This window comes from Pinus tabuliformis, chromosome Q (assembly GCF_031772625.1).
Source record: "Pinus tabuliformis cultivar Carrire ecotype Pingquan chromosome Q, CPIR1, whole genome shotgun sequence".
Classification (NCBI taxonomy): domain Eukaryota; kingdom Viridiplantae; phylum Streptophyta; class Pinopsida; order Pinales; family Pinaceae; genus Pinus; species Pinus tabuliformis.
In genome coordinates this window covers 1,102,018,373-1,102,030,095 of record NC_142296.1, presented here as the reverse complement: position 1 = coordinate 1,102,030,095, position 11,723 = coordinate 1,102,018,373, and the positions used below count along the sequence as shown (strand labels likewise).

Below are 11,723 nucleotides of genomic sequence, written 5' to 3'. Positions count from 1 at the left end.
TGTTTATGCCATGTTCTAGTAATGTCCATCTCTTTGTAAAACTTGTGTCCACACTGTATTAATTATTATTTTTAGATTTGTATCCAGTGACTAGGATTCATGGAAAAGGGCACTCATCTCAAAATTTTATTATTTATTTAAGTTTGCTTAACTGTAAGTAATGAGCTAAGTGAGCTATGACTTAATTATTCATTTAAAATTTCTACTTCATTCATTTAATAAAACATGTAGTTTTATATAATTGGTTTCTTTCTTTTCAAAACAAAATTTAACAAATTTCATTATTTATTAGATAATTTATATACAACATTATCCAAACTATGGATGTACCTCCACGTTAATGAAATTTATATTCCTTACCTTAAGAATCAATATAAATTTGTATATTTTTCTCTTCAAAATAAAATTTAACAAATTTATCTCAATTTTTATTACATAATTTATATGTAATATTATACAAATTATAGATTTTTTTTTCTTTTTTTCTTCTTCTAGTTATATGTATGAAAAAAAACACTTTAAAAAAAAAAGTTTAATTAATAATTGTTGATAGATATCTTAACAATTATTTTATAATATATTTCACAATACTAAAAAAATATAGTTTTATTTTAAATTATTATTATTAATTATATAAAAATTAATAAATGAGTTAAACATATATATACATTTAAAAAAACATGTAACAAGATTCTTAAACATAGAGATACACCTCACTTTCAATAAATTTTGTTACAATACTCTGGACCAATATCATGGATTATTAATACTACATTCAAAATACCATAATTTATATTTCTATAATTTTTTAATTAATCAATTTAATTAAAAAAACAAAAGTATATAATTATATAATTAAGAATAAAAATGATATAAGTACTTTTAAAATAAATCTCAATTTATGATTTATGATTACTATTATGAATATTCTAAAATATTATATAAAAATTAAATCCATAATGTTCACTTAATAGTTATTAATAATTAAATTGAAATTCTAAAAATTTTATTCCAAAATAAAATAAAATAAAACATTTTTTTTTAAATAAAATTCAACCAATCTATTTATTTATGTTACTTTTATTGCTAAAAGTTTCTTATTTCAACCCAAGACACGAGGATAGATTGATTTTCAAGGGAATATGCTTAACATATGCTTAGTCTTAATGTTTATCAGTGGTGTGTTTTTAGGCTGCATTGACTTTTAATAAATTTAAAAAATTATATTTATGCCACGTGGCTCCTTGCTCACCAATAAACATTTTTCTTTTAGCAAAATGGTCCATTTTGCAATAAGATGTGTAATTCATTTTTTTCTCAAGTTAAAATCCCCGCCCACCAATTTCCTAAGGATTTAAGATTATTCGAATTCTAATAAGTTCATATTCTAATTAAATGGGAACTTAATATATAAGCAAATCTTATTTAACAAAATAGTCCGTTTTACAATAAGATATGTAATTCTTTTTTTTATTTTTTATTCTCAAATTAAAATTGACTCATAATATTTTTATACATAATTAATCAAATAAATATATGCATTAATAAAACATTTTTAATATTACAATATTTTTTTATTATATTTATAGACTCTCCAACCATATAAATCTTAAATTATAAAACTTCGTCCCTTACTTCAAGATCAATGAAAATTTTATATTTTTTAAAAAACGCCCACCACAAAGATGGTTGGACTTCATTACCTAAATGCATCATTTGTGTCTTTTCGTTATGAAGATACAAATTGATTATGGAGTTTCGTTGTTGGAATTCTTTACCTTAATGTAAGATTTGTTCTTTTGATTATGAAGAGATAAATTGATTATAAATTTTAAGGGATATTAAATATGATTTTTGGGTTTTGGATTATTGAGATATAAATTGATTATAAATTTTAATGGATAGCAAGATTTTTGGGAATTTTTTATTATGAAAATATAAGTTGATTATAAATTTTAATAGATAGTAAATATGAATTTTTTTTTTATATGAGTTTGGTTTAAATTAGTTTTAAATTATTTAATTTTTGTAAAAATTTTAGTGTTGTGTTTACATTATATTTATAAATATTAAAAACAAATCATAATATTTAAAAATTCAAATCATAATATTTAATAATTTAAAATTAAATTTTAAAATTTTTATTTAATGTTGAAAAAAAATTATTTTTTTTTGAAAAAAATAAATTTGTTATTTAACATTATATTTGAAATTCAAATCATAATATTTAATAATTTAAATTTTAAAATCAAATCATAATATTTAATAATTTAAATTTTAAAATTTTTATTTAATGTTGAGAAACATTTATTTTTTTTGGAATTTTTTTTTTAATTAAAATAATTAAGAATAAGTATTTTATATAGAATATTTTTTTTAATAATGTTTACATGCATTCATTTATTAAAGGTTGAAAATTATTTTAAAAATAATTATGTTTTTCTATATTTTTAATTAAATTGATTAATTAAAAGATGTCATATAAACAAGTGTTATATAAAATTAATTATGTTTTTTTTACGTATGATATTGATAAGCAATAGTTCTCAGGATTAGTAATGACTTTAAAAATAAAATATTATGTTCCAAAAAATTCCAAAGACAAATACCTTGAATTTATCTATACACTACATGGTAAGACAAAATAGTCACTTAAATATTATAATGGTAATGATTAAAATTGATTCTACACGCGAGTGTATGTTGGAACAGTCGGGGCAGTCGGTTTACATGCCCCCGGCCGAGTCCTGCGGAGGCTGCCCAGCAACATATTTGGGCCACGGGTCATATGTACTATGTACAATTGTATTACGAGATATATAGCTTCTTCAGCCCCGCCCCTGAAAATGATTAAAATTGATTCATCTAAATTATAATAATAACTATTAAAATAAGATAAAAATGAATTTCCATAATTGAAATATATTTGTAAATAATACAAGTGCCCAATTTATGATCCAACGATTGAGTATGGAGATTTGGGAGTCCCTACAAATCCCATTGTCCAATCTCAAAATTTGGGAGGCCCTACAAATTCCATGGTCCCATCCCAAGCACTTTATCCATTGAAAAAAGTCAAATATTTAACTCACTGCACACAGATTTTGTTAGTGTCGTCATTGAAAAAAGTCAAATATTTAACTCACTGCACACAGATTTTGTTAGTGTCGTCGACAAATTTTATAAGAACACAAAGAGCCGTGCAGTGCAAGTTTGTTACAGGCACAAAAAAAACACATCTAATATTATTAAAGTAATGAGAAGCGACAACGAAGAGATATTACAGAGTACGTAAACAATAGATTGACTTAGGTGGCAAAGAAGAGCATGTGCACGACCGACAAACCGCCATCTACCCATGCCACGTCGATGGACACCCCACCGCCCTCACAGATATCATTGTTTTCAGTTTTTTTATCACAGTCATCATTATATTCCACCGACCTCCATTCAAATCTCATTTCTTCTCCATTGACTTTGCATTCTGTGGGCATTTTGCTTGAGTATGCACATAACTGACCAGCTCCTTTCACCTCCAATTCCACCCAGCCATCCCCATATTTCACTCCCTGAATCCCCCCTCCACTGTTGTACATGTTCAGCAGGCCAATGGGTGCAAATTTGAGCCCCTTCATGATGTGCACTGGAACAATGCTGAAGATCTCAAATGAAGATGGCTGTAATATGATTGCAGAACTTGACTGCTGCTGCATGATTACAAGCTTTTTGGATTGGTTCAGATAAACTGCATACTCTTCTGCATTACCCATTGCAGCAGTCTCATGTCTCTGTGTCCATTCAACATCCTTGGGGGATACAGATCCAGACATTGGCCTGTACAAATGTGGGAAAGCTTTGATTTTTCTTTCCCTGGGACACCACCCAGCTCCTTGGCAGTTGAATGCACCCACTACTCCTCCAAACTGTTCAAAGAAAATAACCACAAATTCAATTAGACCTTGTTCTAAACAACCACAAACCCAATAACACTTTGTAGGCTTTGTTCTAAACAATCACAGACTCGATTTTATTAAATATTTTAAAGATAATCATTTAGATTCATTATTTATGGAGTTATGAAAACTCATCGAACCCAATTGAAATGCTCATGTTATTGTTATTTTGTTTAAAACCAAGTTTAATTGCATTGGTTTCGTATATTTGAGTAACCTGTAATCAAACTAAATGGGAATATGAAAAAAAAAACCTTGTTAAGTTTGTGGCAATTTTACTTTGTTGAGAACTAAGTCTAATTAAACTGACCTAAAGACTGACCTAGATTTGAAATAGTCATCCTGGTTTAGGTTACAGATTTCTTGAAGATGAAAACCCATATTAAGTTTATGCCAATTTTACTTTGTTTAAAACAAAAGTTAGGCTCTTGAACTGACCTCACATATTCAAGAAATCTGCAATCAATATATTTGGTCTGGTTTTAAACAAAGTACAAATTGAATTTTCCATGGATTGCAGATTCTTTGAATATGAAAGTCCAGTTATGAAATCAATATTCACAAGTATTAATTTAAAGAATCTACAATCCAGTGCAGATTTTTTGAATATGAAAGTCTAACTATGAAATCAATATTTAAAATCGTCATCTTTATTTCAGTTATCTTAATTGCAAATTTCTTGAATCTAAGGGTTCAGAGATAAAAGCAATATTGACTTGATAGTTAGGTTTTTCTAAGGGTTCAGAGATAAAATCAATATTGACTTGATAGTTAGGTTTTTGATTAAGAAAAACTGTCTATCCATACTAAACTGTAAAAAAGTGTCTTTAACTTTAATAATTTAAGTGTCTTTAACTTAATAATTTTTTAAATTTTGTAGCTCATGGGAAACATATAATATTTCTGATGAACACTTCACTTATTTTTAGAAATAAATAAAGCTTTTTATGAATGCCAAAGAGAGTGCAAGGCTTAATTAAATTTGTTATCAATAAATGTTTTGGGAAGAAATTGTATAATTCAGTAAAAACATACAACATTTTTAATGAACACTCCACCCATACCACAATATACAACGTTTTTAATAAACACTCCACCCACACCACCCATTTTAGTGACTGATAAAAAACGTTTTATGAATACGAAAAAGAGTGCAAGACTGTTAAATAGAATGAAATGAAACGGGTAACTTGAAATGATAAACAAAAAAATGCTTAAATTGAGGAATAAATTGTAAATTTAAAGAAATGCTTATAGATGGGAATAAATTATAAATTTATAACTAGAGAATAAAGTATAAATTTATGACTGGAGAAGAAAAAAGAAGAATTTTCAATCAAAACAGTTAATAATTTTCAAAGAGATTATCAGGATTGAATGGAACTGAATGGCTTTGAGGAGAATATTATTACTGATACTGATTAAAAAAAATATGACTAGAATCCCTGATCAGGAAGTCCTCTAGTTACACAATTCCATTCCCTACAAGCACACAGTTCCATATGGTGAGCATATACTACTTACCTTGTTCAAGTTACACAATTCCATACCCTACAAGCACACAGTTCCATATGGTGAGCATATACTACTTACCTTGTTCAAGTTCCAGAGCTTCAACATCGTAATACCATCGTGGGATGGATCTGTGAAAATGCAATCACGAGTAGGAAGAGCATAATGTTGGCACCTGAGGATTGTGCCATCAGGAAGAATAAGCTTCTTGAGAAGATCAAAGTCATGGCCTCCTACTGCATCGCTCACATACACCGGGCCTCCACATATGGCTCGAGAAGCTGCATGGAATTTGGCACATACATGATCGGACTGAAACATATCCCAGTCAGGTTGTATGAAGTTTCCCATCCACAAGCTGTTGAATCCACAATGAATCATATGAACTCCTTGTAGCCAGTAAGCACCCATGGGATCGCCATTTGGATCCTGGAACCAGAAATCATCTCCTGTATCATTATAAGCCAATTCAATAAATTTATTTGTCCGGTTTGGTCTGAATTGTGTTCAATATTTGAAGAATAATCATATTTATTTTTCTATGGTCTTACCCACTCGCCCCATAGCTATCTGTTTGGTCCCCAGGAAGAAGAAGTCGTTGCATTGCTCCATGCTGGCTATCAATCCGTTCCCACCGAAATTCTTGATCATGGACTGGCTTAATCCTTCGTAGTATGTTTTAGCCAGTTCTACTCTCCCCCCATATTCCTCAGCTAGAAATTCCAGTGTCTGTATCCAAACAAACAAAATAGGCAGACATTATTCACTTAATAGATGTAATTTTACCGTGTTTTATTAGAAGAATGGGCAATGGGGTTAGGCTGTCACAGTTTGTTTTTTAACTAGAGGAATTGGCAATTGGATTAGGCTGTGTCAGTTTTTAATTTATTAGAGAAATTGACAACTGGGCCGGGCTGTATTCATCACAGAGTATCAAGGTTTGTATTTGCATAAATGAAAGTCAATTCCAACCACAACATAATTGCATCAACAATTATAGTTACATGAAACAAAGTAGATTCCAACCACTACCACTACTCCTATCTATAACGTGGAGTGTAACTATCCACCCTTTAAACAAAACACGGACTAATCAATCTAAAAATTAAACCTAGTTCCTTTATCACTCGATAACTTTACATATCAAACCTCACCCTTTAAACAAAACACGGACTAGTCAATCTAAAAATTAAACCTAGTTATTTTATCACTCGATAACTTTACATATCAAACCTTAGGAAGTTAACTACCCAAGGAGAAAGAGAACACTACATATCAAAACCTTACCAAGTGAACTACCCAAGGAGAAAGAGAACACTGTTTCAGTTGAGAAATAATTTAAAGAGAGATCTTAATAGATTTTTTCAAATACATTATCTTTTAACGGGATAATAGTTTTGCATTTTAGTCTTGTAAATGCTAAAATGGATTTGAATGACTTACATGAATGACGTCCACTTTCACTCCTGTGGCGCCGACTCTGGCCAGATATGAATGCATAGAATTATAAAAATCAGCAGCCTGATGAGGATCCACAAGGCCAATCCCAGCTTCAACAACCTTATCCACAGCCAAATCCTGCATCATACAATTTACAACTGGGGAAATCTCGAAGGGTATGTGCTTTACATTGAGGTGTGTAGTTCCTGGCCTGACGCCACCCCATCCACCGCACAGGGCATGCCAGAAATAAACATCATCAAGGCCCTTGAACTCTTTCTTCAGATCATCAATAAATGCCTTGAGACCCATCTCTGTAACAGAGGAATTATCAGCCCTAGTAATGACAGCTTCCCCATCTCCATTTTGAGTTGATTCTGTACTCTGACCTGGATCAACGAATAAGGACTTGGAACCATCAACATCAACACTTAATGATACGTTACTATTAACAACAGAACCTTCACATTCAGCATCTTCATGGATTTCTGATAATTCTCCATCTACCAACTCGGTTTTTTTATTAGTCAATCTTGCTTTCTCAGCCCTCTCCTGAGCTATAGCCATGTCAATCACTTTTTTGTGCTTCTCCTGATCAAATTTGGGAGCATCAGGCCTCCTCAGAGTGCCTGCTCTGTATTTTTTGAACTTATCACACTCCTCAAATCTATATATCCTGCCTGTCATCTGAGATCCTCCAAGCACAAGATCTTTGGCACCTTCAAGAGGATTTTTTTGTCCATCAAAATTGATACTCTGCCATCCATCATCAATTATGAGAAATCTGGGAGGGCACCCCCCATCTACCAACTCCTTGACTCCGTGCCAAACACCAACAGGTTCAACTGTCAAATAAAATGCATCCCAAGTACACCATCCAAATCTATCAACTATATCAGGGACTCTCTTCTCTTCCAGCAATCTGAAGGTGTCAAGATGGACTCTCATGGCGGTGTATGCTTCTCTCATCAAGTCAAAAGGATTATCATTCATATGAACATAAACACAGGCCTTGAAGCTGGAGCCCTGGATAAGGTCTGACCCACTCTCAACACCGACAACTATGCTGTCATCTGCTCCAGGATGCAGGGCTGCTCTGAATTTTCCTTCAATAATAGGCAGGACCAACACATACGAACTTATGTCTTCAATGTGCAGAAGAATCAACTGTGTCTCTATTTGCAGGTCCGAGCCATTTCGACCCGACAACATGGTAGCCCACCATATTTTAAAACGAAATATACTCATAAACTTGATATCCTTGAGCTTGCCCAGAGAATTCAACACTCTGCTGGATGGATTTTCTGCATCAAATCCAATAAAGGAGCCCTTATGAGCATTGACTGCAACAGAAGGAAATGCAGCAATTGTATCACAGTTTGTACATATGATTGATGACAAACTAGTCAGAAAAACATTATCAGGAACTTCAGTAAGGATTGGAGCTCCCTGCAAACACAACTTCCCATCTGATAAGCTAAAACAGGGCTCCTTAGACTCTGATTCTATGGATTCTGCAACAGCACAGGCACAGGAGATATCAGGAGCCATTGCTAATTATAATTCTACAACCAGAAAATGCAAAACACACATATGGGTGAGTGTTTACAGGCCAGGCTCTCAATTTATAAGCATTTAGTGGATACAATATCTGAATGGGATACAGTTTGGACTGGAAACATCTCCGGGTTTCTCAGTTTTGGTCTTGAAACATCTTCTGGGTTCCACCATTTAATTGGAACAATTTTTTAATTCTACTTTTAAAAGTAGATCATGCCACCAAGGAAAATGGACAGTGGGTTGCTATCTACCACCAGCACATTTGGGATGTTCTGGTACAATCAGAGCGTGTGGGGGATGGTGAGATGGGCGGTGACGGGCCACATGCCACCAAGGAAAATGGACAGTGGGTTGCTATCTGATGGGCGGTGACGGGCCACAGTTTGCCATTGTTTTTGGGCATGGGCCATAAAAATGACGTTGTCAAAGCGTTAATTTAAATGCTCCACTTGAAAATTCTGGCCTATATTTGTGATTTTGCGATAATTGCATTTTTATTCATTTGATTCGAGTATTTTATGAGGTTTTCGGTTTTCAAGACTGCATTGCATTACAGTTGATTTGATTCGTTGAGAATTTTTGTTGCTGGATTGCATTTATGCGTTAATGAAGTTACATTTTGGCATGCAAAAATTGTAATTTAAGATATTTATTTTCTTAATTATTATTATATTTTTTTTTAAATCAAAATTATGTAGGAGTGGTTTATGATATTTTTTTATTTTAAGATTTTATTTATTAACATTGAGTTATATTTTGATATCATAAGATTGTAATTTCAGTTATGTTATATGAGGTGGTTTTGGAATGAGGAAATGTTGAAAATATAAGTATGAATATGTAGAATGTAAAATAAAATGGTTAGATATGTGTGAGAGAGGTAGAAGGATTTACAATTAGATTGGGTTGACAGGGAGTGTATGTTTGAAATGGGTTTATTTAATTATTATTATTGTAATCTTTAATTGAAAGTTAAGATGGTGGAATATTTACAGTATTTTTAATCATTGACTAGTTAGAAATACTTTAAGAGTGTACCCATTCATAGTGTCCTAAGCTATGTGGATAAAAACAAATGTGCTTTAACCATGCACATTATTATTATATATAATAATAAGGAAGCATTAAGAATACAAGTACGAATTTGTAAAATATTAAAAAAAAAGTTTAATATATATATATATATATATATAAAAAGTGATTAGAGAGATTTACAATTAGACTCGTTTGACATGGAGTGCATGCTTGACATGACTCTATTTGATTATTACTATTATAATCTTTATTTGAGGGTTAAGATGGTGGAATACCAATGACATCTCTAACCATTCACCATTAAGCAAGAAATGTCTTAAAATGCACCCATTCATTAAGTGTCTTATGTCATGGATAGAAAACAAATGTGATTTAATAATGCACATTATTATTATATATAATATTGAGGAAGCATTGAGAATATAAGCATGAATGTGTAGAATGTAAAAAAAAAAATTGGTTTATATATATAAGTGATTAGAGCAATTTATTATTATAATTGTTTAATATGGAGCGCACACTTGACTATTACTATTATAATCTTTAATAGAAGGTTAAGATGGTGGAACGCCAATCACATCTCTAACCATTGACTATTAAGCCAAAGTGCCTTAAGAGTGCATCCTTTCATTAAGTGTCATATGCCATGTGGATAAAAACAAATGTGCTTTAACAATGCATCCATTCAGTGACTATCCTATGCCCCATGAATAACAAAATACATATATTAAATATTAACATATTTATAAAAGTAAATTTTACATATATAAATTTAGAAATTTGTAATCATTGTTCTACTTTAGATTGGAAAAAATAGAGTATTGCTCTTATGATATGAAAATATGATAAAATTAAATGAATGATGTGATTGGTTGTCAATAACAACACACTAAAAAATTGATTTATTAGATTTTCATGTTTGATTCATTATTCATATCCACAACTATAAAGCTTATTAAGTGTTTTTATTTAAACCAGCCTAGAGACACAAACCTTCTTTTTGGAGTGTAGAACTTGAGGAATGGTTTGCAGTTAGGATTTGATCCTTCTGGGAGCATGATAGATCTAAAGTTAGATGGATCTAGATTGGTTTTAATTGCATCAGGGATCTCACATTTTAAAATTATCATTATTATGTATATATGTATATATCGTAATGGATTTGTCATGGCTGTCTGTGTTGGCGTGCTGGTAAGTTTAATCTGGACCTAATGATTTCATTTTCAAGGGACTATTTGCATGGCATATTCTATTTTATGAAATAACTTTTTGGAAAATTTTGGTTTGATTTAGATACAAATGATAGTATCTTGCAGCTCTCGTCTCAGGGCTCAAACCACGACGAGCTGGATTTTAAGTTTCTGGAGAATAAATCCGGAGAGCCCACCATTCTTCAAAGTAATGTGTATGCAAATGGAAAAGGCGATTGAGATTGAATTGATATGGTGTGATTAAAGCTTTATCTTATTCCTCTGCTTGAGGAGAACTGGACAAGTATATTTTTTCAAGGTATTGTTGAATTATGCTCTTGGCTTTATGGATGCGATCTGCCCAAGTTCGATCACTGGAGAAGCGTTTTCTGTGGATTTTGATGGCTGCAATACAACATTGTATAGTACCGTGGCTGTCAGCTACAAGATCAGCGGTGAAAAGTTGGAGTGCGTGGCTTTTTTACTGTGTCATTGTTTTTAGAGTTCGCAGTACCAATAGAGGGAAATGTCAATAAATTATTTCTCTACGCAACAGGTTTTCGTCTAGCTTTCTTAATGTCAATCTCTTTCTTTCGAAATTATTGACTTGGTAGGCCTCGCACTTTACCACTCTTCTGCGGCATGCCTTCGATAGAGAATGTGTTTGAATTTGTTGAAGTTTGAAACATGGTTTGTGAGATGTATTGGGATTATGCAGTTTTACGGATTGTTATTTAGTTTTTTTCCGGGAAAATCTTATCATTTTGCTGGGGTTATGCTTCCCATCTCATCTAGATATTTTTGGTACAGACTTATAATTGGTTATATGCAGAAATACATGTCAATGCACTGATCTGTTTCATTATATATCTTATATAATACAATAATGTTTTTTTCGCCCTGAAAAAACATTTCACAAAATAGTACTTTCCTAAAATACAAAATGGTGAAATATGATTGATCAAAAGTAAACAAATGGTTAGTATTTCATTCATTTGTATTTTTTTTAAATATGATATATTTAAATTCAAAT

At 31.4% G+C, this 11,723-nt stretch overlaps 1 protein-coding gene across 2 annotated transcripts; it reads right to left on the bottom strand.

The window, feature by feature from the left end:
* Positions 1–3,212: 3,212 nt before the first annotated feature.
* On the bottom strand, positions 3,213–8,658 carry LOC149223342 (stachyose synthase-like). 2 transcript variants are annotated; one of them, XM_089385810.1, is made up of 4 exons: positions 6,909–8,654; positions 6,017–6,194; positions 5,547–5,914; positions 3,213–3,923 (listed from the first exon to the last, which is right to left on the bottom strand). In XM_089385810.1, the coding sequence occupies exons 1-4, from the start codon at positions 8,454–8,456 to the stop codon at positions 3,309–3,311; spliced, it is 2,709 nt and encodes a 902-aa protein (XP_089241936.1). In that variant the 5' UTR covers positions 8,457–8,654; the 3' UTR covers positions 3,213–3,308. The 2 variants fall into 2 exon arrangements, with proteins under 2 accessions (XP_089241936.1, XP_089241937.1); XM_089385811.1 differs by having other exon boundaries at positions 3,751–3,923; positions 5,641–5,914; positions 6,909–8,658.
* Between the last annotated feature and the right edge of the window lie 3,065 nt (positions 8,659–11,723).